The 16,595-nt window shown below is 48.5% G+C and overlaps 1 protein-coding gene across 1 annotated transcript; it reads left to right on the plus strand.

The window, feature by feature from the left end:
* The first annotated feature begins 2,184 nt into the window (after positions 1-2,184).
* OAZ2 (ornithine decarboxylase antizyme 2) lies at positions 2,185-16,289 on the plus strand. The gene is given in 6 exon segments (XM_012644860.1): positions 2,185-2,435; positions 12,567-12,642; positions 12,644-12,724; positions 13,757-13,932; positions 14,745-14,830; positions 15,083-16,289. Coding segments are annotated over 6 exon segments (570 nt in total). The 5' UTR covers positions 2,185-2,415; the 3' UTR covers positions 15,214-16,289.
* The last annotated feature ends 306 nt before the right edge of the window (positions 16,290-16,595 follow it).

The following is a 16,595-nucleotide window of genomic DNA, read 5'->3' on the forward strand; positions in this document are numbered from 1 at the left end:
CCTCGGCCTCCCAGAGTGCTAGGATTACAGGCATGAGCCACCGCGCCCGGCCAAGAATTGAATTTTTAACTTTATTTCATTTTAATTAATTTAGATTTAAATACTTACATGTGGCTAGTGGCTATCATATTGGATAGTACAGTTTAGAAGAAGGGGGCCCCCAATTTTTGCGAATTTTTCACTTGCTATCCAGGCAGCTGTCAGGGTGGCCACTCCTTCACACAGCAAGCTGCGGCAGAGTGCTTCTGACTTTTCCGCCGTGTGAATTCAGACAAAGCAAGGAGCAGGCAACCCTGGGTCCAAATTCTAACTCCACCCCTAAATAGCTTTGAATTAGAGCAAGCAAATTAACTTACCTGGTGTTAGATAGGCCCTCAACAAATATTAGCTGACAGAATAAACCTCCCTGAGGTTGAATTCTCTTCATCCGTAGAATGGGGGTGGGGAGCTGTTGTAAAAATGAGTGCTTTAGCATGATGCTCAATAAATGACTGCTATTATTGACACAGTGAGTTTTCTCAATATTTGCTGACCAATTGGTCAGAAACTGTCCTTCAGGACAAAGGGTTACTTGTCCAGGGATGGGCCGGCAGAAATTAGCCATCCCAGCTCTTTTTGAGGGCCAGGAGGATTGCCCGGGTCTCTGGCACTATGACATGAGGTGGATCAGGGCGGGGTTAATTGTCCAGTTCTGCTAGGTACTAATGTAAGGACATACCTGGCTTGAATTTAGAAAGGTAGGGAGGAATAGCTGAGGGGACAAAGTAGAGGGGACAAGGTGAGCGTGAGCATGGGAGCAGCCTTGCCCAAATATCTAGTAATAATCTGGGCAGTTCTGGTATCATTTACCACTTTAATTTTTGCTGAAAAAGCCTTTGCTTGGCAGCTCCAACCTTTCTTCTGTCTCTGCATCCCCATCATCCAAAAAGCAAAAGCATGTCGTTTGTGAAATAGAGTAATTGTGGCTCTGATGCGAGACTTTGTGATTCGGGGTTATTATGAACCGAAAGTCATAGTGACCTCTGATCTGGAGTATCCTCGTTTCTCGGAATTATCATCCTCTCTGCGAAGCCATCCCTAATCCCCTAGTTACTTTCTCTGTGGCGTCCCTCAGATGGAACACTTACTTACTTTGTATTGTGATGGCCTCTGTGTCTCTCCCTCTGACCAGATTATGACATCCAAGGCAGGAGCCTTGTCTAGCTGATCACTGAGTATTCTTGGACTCTAACACATGCCCGAAGCGCACAGTAAGTAGCTGCTCTGTAATCATCTGTTGACTAATGAAGGGATGGAATCCGAGGTGATAGCAACCTGCTGTGATCTGAGATGCTGTGATCTCTCTTGATTGTGATCTGGGTTGACTGTGAACGGAGAGTTGGGGCCTTTGACGATTGTGTTAAGGTGACTGTGATTGTGACCTGCAAGGACTGTCCTCTGAGGGGTCTGTGCACCGGTGACTGCTAGCGACCGTGAGTGCTTTCTGGCACTCGTCAAGGACTGGGAGGGACAGCGAGTGGAGGTCCATGAACTGGTAACCTCGCACGATCGCTCGAAGTAACCCGCACTGATTGTGATCCAAAGTGACTGTGGACAAGTTGGTGATGATGCCTTGCACCTGACTGCTGTGATGGGCTGGGACCGCCGTCTGCAGAGATCGGGCTTCAATGACCGTGAGCTAGTGACTGGAGCCCTGACCACCGACAACACGCTGAGCTGTGTCTTCAGGTTGCTAAGATGGTTGAGCTCAGCTGACGGCTGACAGGTTATCGATTTGCATTATGAGCTGAGGTAACTGAGAGCTGTGGGCCTGGACTCAGACTGCGAATGGTGCTAATATGTGTGTAACACTCTTGGATTTCCGATTTTGTTTTGTTTAATAAATATCCTCCAGGGCCTATAAATAGCACAGGTCTACTCGGCCCCACGCAAAGAAGTAGGAATGAGGACAAGATTGGGTCAATCTTCGGAGAAAACTCTACGTGAACAACAGCGCATCTTTCGGGCCGCGCTGTCGCAGCCGCGGCCTTGGCCACGGCCTACTCCAAACGCTGCCCTCCACACGGCCCCCCGCCCCCACGCCGGCTGCTGCCCCTACTGCGCCTGCGCGGAGGCGGGGCGGTGCTTTGCCCTTTGTTGTGGGCCCCAGTTTCCCAGGACACCACGCGCTGCTGGGGTGGGGCTATGCAGATGAGGCCCTCGGGGGCGGGGCGGTTGCGGCGGCGTCGGCGGCGGCCGGGGAGGGTCAGTTGGAGGCAGGCGCTCGCTGAGGCAGGAGGAGGGCTCTCGGCCCGCGGCCTGACAGGGACTTAGCCCGCAGAGATCGGCCCCGCGCGCGCTACCCCACACCCACCCACTCATCCACCTACCCACTCCCTGCGCCGCCTCCTCCCACCCTGAGCAGAGCCGCCGAGGATGATAAACACCCAGGACAGGTAACGGCCCGGCCCAGGCTCCCCGCCCCCATCCTCCCCTCACCGGCTCCAGCCGGCCCCCGCCCCCTCAAAACGGCCCCATCCGCCCCTCACCGGGTCCCTTCCCCACTTCGGCCACCCCACTTTAAGCCCCGGCCCCTCAGCCGGGCCTCCTTCCGTCCTTCAGCCACCCCCCGCCTCCAGCCCGGCCCATCCCCCTCATCCGGGCCTCCTCCTGCTCTGAAGCCCCCACGAAGTGGGACCCAACCTTCCAGTCAGGGCCCCTTTTTCCTTCAGCTCTGCCGAGCGCTGCCCCCTTCCCCAGACTGGGCTCTCCCGCGTCCAGATGCCCCAGATTGTGTCCCATCTCCAAATCTTTCTTACTACCCCTGTAAGTCACTTAACCCTTCCCTTGAATCCCCTCCCTGATGAAAACTGCACCCCGCGGCCGGACTCCTCTCTGATCACCGCCTCCCCTCGAGCCGCCTCCCACCTTGGGCTCCCAGCGGGGCCCGTCGCCCCCGCTCATCGCCCTCCCGCGTTCTCCTCCGGCCTGGTAGCCTCTACGCGGACGCCCAGCCCTCCCTTGGCGCTCACTCCGGCTCCGTCTCCTCCCCGCCGTCCTCCGTCCACGCCCCTCTCCCGGTTAGGCCCCGTTTTCCCAGCCTCCCAACGTCTTTCCTTTTACTTCTCCAATACTTTGGACTTGATTCCTGTGCTCCATCCTGTTCCCCTAATGGTGTTCCCCCAACACTTCTCTAAAAACGCTGCCTCTCAGCCGGAACTCCTCTTTACTCTTACTCTTCCCATTTTAACTGAACCCTAGCCGCGATCAGATCACAGAACTCAGGCCACCCCACTTCCAGTGAGCCCCATGCCCTGGGTTTCCCGTGCCTTCAAATCGGGCTCTGCATTCTGGACCCTGGGCCTTCGCAGTTTCTTCCCTCAAAACCTGACCCCTGTCTTCCCCCATTAATTAGAGAGAACGGCTGCACATGTTTCTAAAACGGAGCACCAGGGGTTTTCTGAACTTGCGTTGTATATCCTTCCCCCTGCCCAAACTAGTCAGGATTAGTCGCTCAGTTTTCGTTTCTCTACGCTACTCTTTTTCTCCAAGGTAGCTCTTTTTACCCTTCTCTCCCTCAAACATTGTCCATATTTCTGCCCCAAACACTATTCTCTGACAGTCCCATAATTTCCTGATTCCCCACAATTTTTAACCCCAGTTGCTCTTTATACATCGGAATGGCTTCTGTTTACAGTTTAGACCTAATTCTCTTCCTCATTTTTTCCCTAGACTTGTTGCTGTCCCCTCCAAAACGTGTCTGAAGCTCATTAGTTCCCCACTCCAGGCCTTTTGTCCCCAGATTTACCCCTGTGGCCTCTGTCCCTCACTTGGGCCTCATTATTTTACAGACTCATTCCCTGTAAATCTTTAAATTGTGTTGTGGTCTATTCAGAACCAGACTTTAGTTTCTCTGACAAACATAGCCTTCCTTATTGCTTTTCTTTACAGAGGGCTGTAAATGCCACTCAAGGTTCTTCTCAAACTTGGGCTCCCTTCTCACTAAAATGATCTCTTAACTTTCCCACTTGCTTAGCAGCACCATCCTTAAATATTCACCTTTTCTTGTATCTCAATATTTCTTTTTTTTTTTTTTTTTGAGACAGAGTCTCACTGTGTTGCCCGGGCTAGAGTGCCGTGGCGTCAGGCTAGCTCACAGCAACCTCAAACTCCTGGGCTCAAGCGATCCTCCTGCCTCAGCCTCCCGAGTAGCTGGGACTACAGGCATGCGCCACCATGCCCGGCTAATTTTTTCTATATATTTTTAGTTGTCCAATTAATTTCTTTCTAATTTTAGTAGAGACGGGGTCTCGCTCTTGCTCAAGCTGGTTTCGAACTCCTGAGCTCAAACAATCCGCCCGCCTCGGCCTCCCAGAGAGCTAGCATTACAGGCGTGAGCCACCGCGCCCGGCCTGTATCTCAATGTTTCTTAACCCTGGCTGCACACTTGAAAAATCAATTACCTGGGCCCCACCTTCAACGATTGGTTTAATTGCCCTAAGTGGCCTGGCTTTAACATGCATTTTTAAAGCTCCCCAGGTAATTGTTTATAATGTTCATCCAGGGTTGAAAAACACTGCCTTCTCTCCCCTAGAAGACCTCAGCCTTCCCATCATATTCCTTTAGTGGGTGCCAGCCCTTTCTTCACTGATAACGGCCTAATCAGCTTCAGGGATTTCTTAGTCCTTCTCTCTCAGGTACTATCCAGAAGTTCCCAAGATCCCTATAACAGCCTCTGAAATTCTCCAGGTACTCAGTTCTCAGCCTTTAGCCATTTTCTGCCCTCAAGTCTCAGACTCTCACCTAGTCCCCCATGCCCCTTTCTTCCCTGCATGCAGAGAGAAAACGCACTCCCCATTTGTTATGGTCTTATTTGACCCATTTTCCCTTCTCCCAAGTCCTCTTTATCTACAGTCCCATTCCACTGTTAGATTTTCCTTTTCCAAGACTCCATGCCTGTCCCCCTGTGCGTTGCCTCCTTTAGTCCGTCTTCTCTAACTCAGCCCTCTGGAGCTGAGGAGGTGGAGGCGGATGTGTGCTTGGGTAGTGCTGGGTGCAAAAGGTGTCACTGTGGTGAAGAAGGCTGTGTGTGCTGAGGGTTGGTGGCAGGTATGAGAGGGCAGGGTGAAGTGCAGGGGTGGGGGAAGAAGAGGAACCTGCAACAAAGCCCACTCAAGGGGTATGTGAGGTGGAATTCTGTTCTCAAGTTTGTGTCTCTGTGGTAGGTGTTGGCAGGTGGGGTGGTCTCAGCATTTCTTCTCTGGAGACCTCTGGACTGAGCTGGTCTAGTTGCCAAGCCTTTTTCAGGCTGAGCCCTGAGAGTTGAGCACTTGGGAGCAACACATAAGGCTCTTCACCGGGAGATTGAAAGACCTGAGTTCTAGTTCTGGCTTAGCCTGTGTGCTTATGTGTAAATAGAGGGGGTTGGGTTAGCTTAACTTGAAGATTCCTTCCAGCTTCCTAAGTGGCAAAACAGGCTTGGTTGTCTCCAGTGCCCTAGCTTATTGTGTTGGTAATTTGAGGGGCTTGACTCTTTGAAAGGCAGGTGGAGAGAGGAGCCAACTGGCTGCCAGGGCCTGGGCAAGAGCTAGGTCTTGGATCAGGCTCCTCCACTTTGGCCTGGGGGTGGGGTGGTGTGTGCAGGGTGTCTGGTTTCTTTGAGTTATGGCAATCCTGTTTCCATAGCATATTTCCCAGCTTCCTCTGGCCTGCCCCTGACTTTCTAAAAGGAATCCTAGTAGAGCCCTAACTAGGGATTCGATAAGAGCCGGATGTTCTTCCCAGTCAGTGTTCTTGGTGTTTTGTATCCGGAGGGGGATGGCGGCTGGCTGGGAGTTTAGCTCCCATTGGGTGGGGGATGGGATTTTCAGCTTCCCTGGCTCCAGTGAAAAACTCAGGAGGTGGAGGCTTGGTTTCCTGGAAGAAATAGTTGCAGAGGAGCTGGCAGTATGTTTTGAAAACAAGGCCCTTCCTTTCCAGTTTTGTTCTGATTGGTACCTCCAAAATGTCAAAATTCCTGATGGTGGGGGAGAGAAGACAACACAAGTACAAGCACCTTTATTATGTTTTTTGAACATAAGGTTTAAATCCAAGGAAAGCAAGCTTCATGGTCTTTTTCTGCCTATATTTGTGGGGGTAGGGAGACAGTATCTGTCTAGGGCTTACTTCAAAGCTAATAAATACAGTATGTAGCACAGAGCTAGCCCTGGCTTGGTAGTCACAATCAATCTATGTGTTGATGGGCTTTAAGGAGAAACATTTGGTTCCACAGGTGGGGTGTTTTTTGGGGGGGCAGGAGCAGGGCATAAGAGCAAATCAGAGCTACTCTGAGCATCTTCACCAAGTGGTTTCTTGGGTAATGGAATTTTTGTCTCTTCCCAAAGACTTTGGTTTTGGCTATTCCTTATTTATTGGCAGTATGGCTTGTTGGATGTGGGGTGGTAAGGAGAGTCAGTTTTCCTATGATGTGCCTTCAAGGTCACCCTACAGAGAGAAAGGGAGAGAGAGAGAGACTCCTAGTATAGTCAGGAATCCCCCCAAATTGGAGGTGTGCTTCAGAAAGCAGTGTGGACTAATAATAGCAATTCCTCACTCTGCCAAGAAATCCAAATTTAGCCTCAGAGCTGCTTAGAAATACAAAAAGAGGACTGAGGAATGGGGTAGAGGGATGTTACAAATGTGCATTTCTATAAAAAAAAAAACGAGTAATTCATCCCTTTTTGAAACAGTATGCAGTGTTGATTCAAGTTGGTGCCATGATTCAGAAGGCTGTGAAGCCTAATTGAAAGCTATAGACCAGAAATGGCCGAGTAGGTGAGCAAGAATTTTGTTACGGGAAGTGAACAAAATAGGTAGTTTTCTGTTAGTAGTAGTAGCTGCAGCAGCAGCATAAAATGCGTTGTGCCTTAAGAAAATTTCCTAAGCCTTTAATACTATATAAACAATGATGTAATTCTGTCTTGGGAAGCGGGGCTGGAACTGTATGGTGAGCTTACTATACAAACTAAATTGAGGTACTCGAAATGTAAAAGTGAGATCTTATTTTAAAGCTTAATTACCTAGCTATCCAGTCACCTCTGGTGGCATACGTGGTTGTGCTTACCTTTGGCAGAAAAGGTACCAGTATCAGCTGACTGATAGATAAGCAAACCTCAGAGGCACAGATATTCCAGCTACCACCTTAAGTGTGTTTCTGTGAAAAATCAAGCAAAACCCAATTTTGCTTTCAGCCTGTGATTCAGAGTGGTGATGTCATTTTCTTTATAATCACGCTTAGGAAGAAGACACCCTTTGGAATGCAGAGCAGCTCTAGTAATATGATTTATGCCTGGCTTCTGCCCAGGACCCTTTTCTCAGATGGAAGGGGAATTGGCAGCTGGAAATCAGCCTCTGTGGTCACACTAGACTGGAGGTGGCCATCACCTCCCACCTTTCTTCCTATTTCTTTTTCGCTAAGTGTGATTGTGATGGCAGCCCCGGATTGGTCTCCCTTTGTATAGGGATTAGTCATCTGAGACATTCCTAGTCTCAGAGTAAAAGCAGACCGTGTGAGGGAAGTGAGGGCACCCTGGGTGTTCTGTGAGGTAGGCCTGAGACCCGAATGGGTCAGAAGAGGTTCAAAGAGGGAAAAGAATGTAGAATACTGTGAATGTGGTTTGATACCAAAAGGTAGGTAATACCGAAGCCATCTGACTGCCTCTGGCAGGTAGTGGAAACCAGAGAGAAAGGGCGCAGACTTGAATGAGCTAAGGAGGCCACTGATTCAAGTGAAACATGATCAAAAGTGTATCAAGGATTCAGCAGGGAAGTAGGAGAGTAAGTGAATAGGAAAAAAAAAAAAGTATATCAAGGAGAATTTGAATTCAAGTATTTGTTAGATGTAGCTAAATGCAAGTTAGCCATAGAATTACTTTTATATTAAATCTCTTCTCTGTGTAGCAGAGAAAGCTGTACCCTTCTTTAAGCAAACTCAATACAGTTGTCCCTTGGTATCTATGGGAGATTGGTTTCAGGACTCCCCATACCAAAATCCAAGGATGCTCAAGTCTGTTACATAAAATTGTGTAGTATGTGCATATAACCTATGCATATCCTCCCATATACTTTAAATCATCGCTAAATTACTTACAATACCTGATACAATGTAAATGCTATGTAAATAGTTGTTATACTGTATTTTTTTATTTATTTTTTTGCCTGAATATTTTTTTTTTTTTTGAGACAGAGTCTCACTGTGTGGCCTGGGCTAGAGTGCTGTGGCATCATCCTAGCTCACAGCAACCTCAAACTCCTGGGCTCAAATGATCCTCCTGCCTCAGCCTCCTGAGTAGCTGGGACTACAGGCATGTGCCACCATGCCTGGCTAGTTTTTTCTATATATTTTTAGTTGTCCAATTAATTTCTTTCTATTTTTAGTAGAGACGGGGTCTCGCTCTTGCTCAGGCTGGTTTCGAACTCCTGAGCTCAAACAATCCGCCTGCCTCGGCCTCCCAGAGAGCTAGGATTACAAGCGTGAGCCACTGCGCCCGGCCTTGCCTGAATATTTTTGATCCACAGTTGGTTGAATCCATGGATACAGAACCAGTAGATATGGAGGGCCGAGTATACAGAAATCAAAATTGACATAAAGTCAATGAGTATACATAAATCAAAACTGACATAAAGTCAGTTGGAAGTGATTTGTTAACAGAAGATCCTTTACTTTATCAAGAGATTTAAGGTTAATTCTTTCAAATAATAAGTACCCTCAAGATTTAAAAAGGATTTAAATTAGAAAAATTTGATTTACGGTCAACATTTCCCAGGAATACATCTGCATATACTGCCTGTCTGTAGCCAGTGTATGAAATTATAACCTGCTAAGGGCATTACAGACAACAGTTTCACAGACACTTTAAATTAGAGGCAGCAGGATGTGATATTCATGTGTACCCTGAGGAGTGTTTCCAAGGGCATGTCCTATAACAACTGAGAAAATAAAAGACACTAACAGATCAGCTCTAATCTCCCATCTTTCTTCCGAAGTGCTTTGTGTACTGGATACCTGACACCCTCATTTCCAGCATGGTATGTTTTTTTCTTCTCCAAAAGCAGGACCAGCCCAGCTGGATGTTTGGGTTCAGTCTGATACATTTGATTCTCCTTAATCAGCCTGATCTTTTCAGCCTTTGGACTGAGCTGCGTAAATCATCCTTTTAATGATAGAGATTAAACCATGCCTGCTCCCCAGTGGACTCACCAGGATGTGGCTTCAGAGCCAGTTAAAAACAAGACTAAACTGAATATGAAACCTAACCCAGTTTGGATCTTGTATTAGTAACAGACTTGTGTTTAGAAGTCACTTTCTCTTGTGCTTAAATTCTTCCAGGATTCACTGTTCCTAATGAAGTTGGTGGCATATCTTGCCACAATACCGTTTGAACACTAAAGCCATCATTAGAAGAGAAGGCCATGGCTGGGCAATTTCATGTCCCTTAATTTCTTTAACTACCACATATGTATCCATTCTACTTCTCTTCTCACTTCAGAAATGACAATCAGATTTTTTTAGAAGAGAAGCAATTGGCCATTCACAGCAAGTAACTAATAGCAGATGTTTTATATAAATGATGAAGATAATTATTGTGATCTACTGTCATCTAAGCTTATCCCAGACCCTAGCTATTTCTCGGGACCTGAAACACTCCCTACACACGCACACGCGTGTGCTTCCTTTTTTTTCCTTTTGAGACAGGGTTTCACTCTGTCACCTAGGCTATAATGCAGTGGTGTCATCATAGCTCACTGCAACCTGGAACTCTTGAGCTCAAGCGATTCTCCTGCTTCAGCCTCCTAAGTAGCTGGGACTACAGGCACACACCAACACGCCCAGCTTCTTGTATTTTTTGTAGAGGCCGGTCTTGCACTTGCTCAGGCTGGTCTTTAACTTCTGGCCTCTAGTAATCCTCCTGCCTTAGCCTCCCAAAGTGCTAGGATTATGGGTGTGAGCCACACACTTGCTTTCTTGTGTACAATTTATGAGGGAGTAGCAAAGAGTCTCCAGGATCCTTGTGTGTGAGAGTGGGGAGGTAAATGATTTGTTACCGTGGTGTATACTTGCATTTATTTGAAGAGGAGAGAGATCAGGAAACCAGAAATATCACAAGCCCCATTGCTAAATTTGACTTGCTTAAAGAAAGAAGTATCACATAAAATATCACTAAACTCACAGACTAGTGGTGGACACAGGGCAGGCTCCAGGGATTATTTCTAGGAAGACAAAGGGAATTCAGGTCTAAAAAAACTCCGACTTTATTCTGATCTTTTCAGTGTGTGGGCCCCATCGCCTCTGCCATTTGCAAGTAAAAATAAGCTAAGAATCAAGATGGTGGTTGGAATGCAGAGGGCAGAGGTTGAATGTAGCTCGCTCATCTAAAAGTCATTTGAGGAATAATCCCTTTGGAGTAGGATTCTGGCACCAGAAATGCAAGGGCCCTGGTGATCTGGTTATTTTGTGAACCCAGTTAGTTCTCCTTGTATACAAGGTGACTTCTCATCTGTTTACCCCAGAGGGGGTTTGCTCAGTTCTTGGATAGCTCCATTGGTCAACAGAAGTAAGCCAACTTCTGCACCAGAGGTCCAGCCTGCCTTGTGCCCCTGCAGAAACCCCAACAAAGGCCAGACAGTGGTCACCAGGGAATGGGAACAGAATCACATCATGTGGGGTGTGTGCGCCTTTGCTTGGGGAATCCCTCCCACCTTTGTTTTTTCTAGTCTGGATACTATTATTTTGCCCCTTAACACATTGGAAGAGTGAATCATAATAGCTCATTGTCTCTAGCAGAAAATAACCCCTGACCTTGGAGACACTCGGTAGCATGGTCCTCTGTCAATGCTCTCTCTGTTAGCAGTTGCTGGTGAGGCCAAGAGTGGAGGAGATGTGGATGCCCTGAGGTTTTCCAGAGGAGGCAGGAAGTGGGACATGTAGTTATCACCCTTAGATGTTGATGGTGCTCCTGGCCCACAGACACCTCCCTGAGAATGCCATTTCTCAGTGAAATTTCCAAGTATACTTGTAGGCCCCCAGTTGAAATCTTTGAGAGAACAAAACCTAGGAGCTGAGCAGTGCTTGGTTTGGACTTTATGTCTCAGCTGGAATGCTAGTACAAGTCAGCTAATAGTGAGGGTCTTCTGTTAGGTGTGAATTGAGTTCTGTTCCTTTTCACTTAGAAGAGCCCAAAATTGTGATGCCATGCTATATAAAGCAAAGGACAGTGTGAAGAATAATTGCGTCATACCATTTTACAACTGGCTTGCAAGAGAAAAAAAAACCCAAACCCTGATTTAAGGCATTTGCTGATTTCTGTAGCGTTAAATACTCCCCACTTGGGGCTGATTAAAGCTACCAATATGACATCATCAAGCACATAGTTGGGGAGCGATGTGCACAGTTGTGTGAGCTGACTCCAGCACACCACTGCAACCCCTCTGCCCCCTGGAAGTATGTATCCACTGCATTCCAGCTGCCCTGAGGCTGGTGTGTTGTGGCTATAGGACAGGCCTCCTGCTGAGTCATGGTGTACATGTACAGACAATTTACCTCTTTCCCTGCTTCACTTGTCCTTGGCCCAGGGAATGAGCTACATTTCAGCCTAAGGAGCCACTAAATTGGATTCAAAGAAGGCAGTGGAGCAGATCTGGAGCCCTGTTTGGTCCATCTGAAAATTATGGTGGCTAGTAAGGGCACACACCTCGAGGTAACAGGAGCTCTTTTAGGAGCCTTTCGCCCTCTGGAATCCATCTGATTTTTGACTTCCTTACTCAGGTCACAGCTCCCAGCCCTCCATCTGAGTGTGTCCTCTGACCACATCAGTATTAGCTGAACTACCATCCTCAGGTCACGAAGGGAGCAGCAAATAAGGGCAAAGAGGCCTAGTGTTTGGTGGCACACCGGGGACAAAACCAGAAACTGTAATAGTCTGTGCACTATAGTGCACCTCTGCTCTGGGAGTCAAATCCTTGGATTTAGTTTCATTCTTAACCCTAGAGGAATGTGGGTAGGTGATTTCCAGTTCCTTTGCTTAGACGGGGCCTGGGGCCATCATTGGGGAAGTAGCTTTAGGACTTCCTCAGGGACACAGTACCTGGTCCACACGACTTCCTGAGGCCCATATGCTTCTCTCCAGCCTGACGTGACTGTGTAGGCTTTGTGACTCTGCCACCTAGGTGTTGAGGCACTGATGAGGTAAGGAAACAGACCGGAGGGGAGCACAGGGCTCGAGGCCTAATGGGCAAGCCAGGTTCTGGTTCCTTCCTAGGATTGCCAATGCCACAGAGATTTGTTTCAAGATGTTTGATAGGTGCTACGCGGGTCACACATACCCAGCTGGACTCCCTTGGTCCTCTGGGACTCCCTATGCCTCTACAGGATGGTCGGTTTCCTTTAAGAGAGCAGTAGATAGTTCTAGAAGCTAAACCCTAAAGGATTGGGGCAGTGGTATAGACATAGAACACTTGTTTAGGGAGAGGCAGAGCAGGGGTTGGGGTGGGGCTGAGGTAAATCTTCAGGTCTTGGTGTTAACCGTCTCACCTTCTCTTGTCTCTTGCAGTAGTATTTTGCCTTTGAGTAACTGTCCCCAGCTCCAGTGCTGCAGGCACATTGTTCCGGGGCCTCTGTGGTGCTCCTGATGCCCCTCACCCACTGTCGAAGATCCCCGGTGGGCGAGGGGGCGGCAGGGATCCTTCTCTCTCAGCTCTAATATATAAGGTAAGGAGGACACTGGAATGGAAGGCTTGGGACGGAGCCTTCTCAGACTCCACTGAGCTGCTGCTCAAGGGTAATAATCACTTTCTTTAGTCTTCTGACTCTTGGGCCAGGCCAGGAGGGGGACTGGGAAGGACTGTTTCAACTGAGGCTGCTGTGTGGCTTTTGGGAGTATTAGAGGGAGGATATCAGCAGCATTTGCTGCCTTTTAATTGCTGTGATTGAAGCCCAGACATTGGTTCGGCTCCTCCCTAAGACTGAGATGGAAGAGTTAGCAGGGCAGCTGAGTTCTGGTCTTTTGAGATTGTGCCCAGGGGAGATAACGTGGCACCTACAGTCCACCTAGAAGCAGGCTTTGGTTGATCAGGGACTTACGCATATCCTTTTGTGACTTGTTTTGTTGTTTTTTGGCTCTGTTGCCCAGACTGGAGTGCAGTGGTGTAATCATAGCTCACTGCAGCCTCGAACTCCTGAGCTTAGGAGATAGCCTGCCTCAGCCTCCCAGAGTGCTGGGATTACAGGCATGAGCCACCGCACCCAGCTTTCATTTGTTTTTGATGTTTCCCTTTAAGAGAGGGAAGGAAAAGAACATGATGTTGGGGGAAAAGCATGGGTTTTTGAATCAGGGAGAGCTGGGTTTGAATCTCAGCTCTGCCATTTACTACCTTTGGAGCCTTCAGTCACTTGCTTAATTGTTCTGGGCCTTAGTATCTCAGATTTAAAATGGAGATATTAATGCCCATCTCAAGTGCTTGTCGTGATTGACAGTACCTGGCATAGTGCTTGGCACCTAGTGGACACTTGGTAAATATTTCCCTTCACATCATACTGGGTTTTGCCACCATCAGCTGGTCTTGGTGCCCAGTGAGTGAGGGCTCTGTTTAAGCAGCATGCGGCGCTGCATCTTCAGCCTGCCCTCTGTCCCATGCTGCCCTGAGATTGGCCCAGCAGGACTCCCAGTACAACCTAGACTAGAAGCCAGTGATATGGCCAGAAGAGTAGTGACCTGGTCCTCTGCCCTGCTTTCCTTCCCAGGACGAGAAGCTCACTGTGACCCAGGACCTCCCTGTGAATGATGGAAAACCTCACATTGTCCACTTCCAGTATGAGGTCACCGAGGTGAAGGTCTCTTCCTGGGATGCAGTCCTGTCCAGCCAGAGCCTGTTTGTAGAAATCCCAGATGGATTATTAGCTGATGGGAGCAAAGAAGGGTAAGGAGCCCAGGTTGGGAAAGGAAAGGAACAAATGGGGAAGGAGGTCCCATTCCAAGGGAAGGGTCTATGTTTATTGGGAGTAACAGAATTGTAGGAGAGTCTGTGCTTTCTCTCCTAGCTCTAGGCTTTCCAAGCAGATACCGTTTTGTAACAGGTTATTTTTAGCCAGTAAAACAGGCTTGCTCTAGGTTATAATTAAAGCAGATCATTATCACATTAACCACATGCCTGCCAGTTAATCGCCCCATGGTTCATCTTCCAGCAGATACTAAATCCCTCTTGAGCCACCATACAATGGTGCAGTTCAAAAGGCCAGAAGCTCAGAGATAAAGGGGGATTTCATTGGATTGGGCAAGACCCTCCAGGCAGCCAGGTATATAAGAAGCAGTCCTGAGGACGGCGTTCTCCAGTGCCTCCAACCTATTGAGGAAATCGTTTCAGGCAATGTTAGGGCCCAGAGTGTTCCTCTCAGTGGCAGGTGATCTTATCAGACTTGGCATTCTGGGGGCCCCTGAAGAACTAAGTTCTCTTTCTAGGCCCTAAACTCTTATCTGTGAACAGTGTTAGTTAAGATGCATATTGTTACTTTCAGATGAAGAACCTCTGTTACAGGAAGAGATAATTCATTCACATTTTTCTCAGGGGCTGTGGCTTTTTTTTCCCTGAACCCAGGAACCTTCTCCCTGAAGCTTCTGTATTTATACTGCTGGCTGTAAGCCTCAGAAAAGCCTCTTGGGGGGTTGGGGCTAGATGGGAGGGAGACACAGCAAGGTAGTGATGGGCCTGAGTAGTTTCTTTGCTTCTTGCAGATTGTTAGCACTGCTAGAGTTTGCTGAAGAGAAGATGAAAGTGAACTATGTCTTCATCTGCTTCAGGAAGGGCCGGGAAGACAGAGGTGAGGGGTCAGAGCAGCCTGTGACCTACAGCCCAGACAGTGGGGGACTGGGGAGAAAAGGGAGCTCCTGTATGATGAGGAAGGACTCCTGAGTTTGCCCCACAAACCCTGGGAGATCACGGGGGGAGGCTGAGTGCTCAAAGGGTGAGTAAAGGCCTACTGCGTGTTTGTTCCATCTTCGGGGTTTTCCCTTGACTGGAGCCTACCCTTGTGTTTCTCATCACAATCTTTTTCACACTTTATCTTCTGCAGCTCCCCTCCTGAAGACCTTCAGCTTCTTGGGCTTTGAGATTGTACGTCCAGGCCATCCCTGTGTCCCCTCTCGGCCAGATGTGATGTTCATGGTTTACCCCCTGGACCAGCGCTTGTCCGATGAGGACTGATGGTCACAGAGGATGCTTGGCCCAAGAGCCACAGTGGGGGAAGAGGGGAAGTTAGGCAGCCCCGGGACAGAGGAGAGGGCCCCTCGCTGTCTAGGGAAGGACGCTGAGGGGCTCAGGGTGAGGGTTGCCTATTGTGTTCTCGGAGTTGACTCGTTGAAATTGTTTTCCATAAAGAACAGTATAAACATATTATTCACATGTAATCACCAATAGTAAATGAAGATGTTTATGAACTGGCATTAGAAGCTTTTTAAACTGCGCTGTGTGATGTGCTCTATCTAGCCTAGGGGAGGACATTGCCTAGAGGGGGAGGGGCCGTCTGGGTCCAGGGGCTCGGGCTGGAGGGCTGGTGGGCAGCACTGTCAGGCTCGAGCCCCCCTGCTGTCGGGCTTTCTGTTTTGGTTATTAAGACTTGTGCATTTTCTTTCTTTGCTTCCTGTCACCCCAGGGGCTCCCTGGGCAGTGTCCCTGAGTTGTTTTCTGACACTCTCCCTGGGCTTCTCTGTGTGCATTTGTGTCTGGCCTGGAGTAAGCAGGTCTGACCCCTCCTTCTTTACAGCTTAGTGTTTGTTATTCTGGCATTTGGTTAAGCTGGCTGAATCTGTTCAATGTTGTCAGTGCATTTTAAATAGGGGCATCGAAGTTTACTCCCACCACCAGGGCTTTTTTTGGGGGTACCTGGGCCTTAAAAAACACTAGCCAAACTCCAATTTGCAAGTCACCACCAGGAGTTCTTGGCTCCTGACTGCAGGCCCAGGTCCCAAGGTCTCCTTCCTAGGGTCACAAAGAGCAAAGAGGAAGAGGAGCAGCAACTCAGGGCCTGGAAATTGTGGGGGAATCTGTTCTTGGGGACTGGATGCCTCGGGCTGGCTGAGTATAGTGCTCACTGCCTCCCCTAACAGGTTCTAAGTAGTGCCTGAGACCCTGCTCCGCAGGCCTAGGGGTAGGACTATTCTCACTGAACAGCTTGTTCTAAGGGGAGAGGAAGGGGAAGAGAGCTAGACTGGGTGAGGGGATGGGGATGTCAGGGAGGCAAGTGTGTTGTGTTACTGTGTCAATAAACTGATTTAAAGTTGTGGTTGGTCTGTTCTTTATTCCTGTACCAGGACCAACTTCCTACCACTACTGTTTTGAGTCAAGAGCCTAACCAAAGAGGGCTCTGGTATATGCTCCTTAGGAAAAAAGCTGCAGCACAGCAGGGCAGATAAACTGGCCAAGGTCTCTGGGGCCACATTACACTGTGAACTGTAGGGTTGCTAGGAGTCTCGAATACACTGCCAGAACCCCCTGGAGAGACAGGTTTGTACACAGCAGCTTCATCTAGAAGAGAGGCTGAACCCGGGATCCAAGCTGTTCTTGGCTCTTCCTTACACAGAAGGCTG

This window comes from Propithecus coquereli, unplaced genomic scaffold (genome assembly GCF_000956105.1).
Source record: "Propithecus coquereli isolate 6110/MARCELLA unplaced genomic scaffold, Pcoq_1.0 Scaffold221, whole genome shotgun sequence".
NCBI classification, from domain to species: domain Eukaryota; kingdom Metazoa; phylum Chordata; class Mammalia; order Primates; family Indriidae; genus Propithecus; species Propithecus coquereli.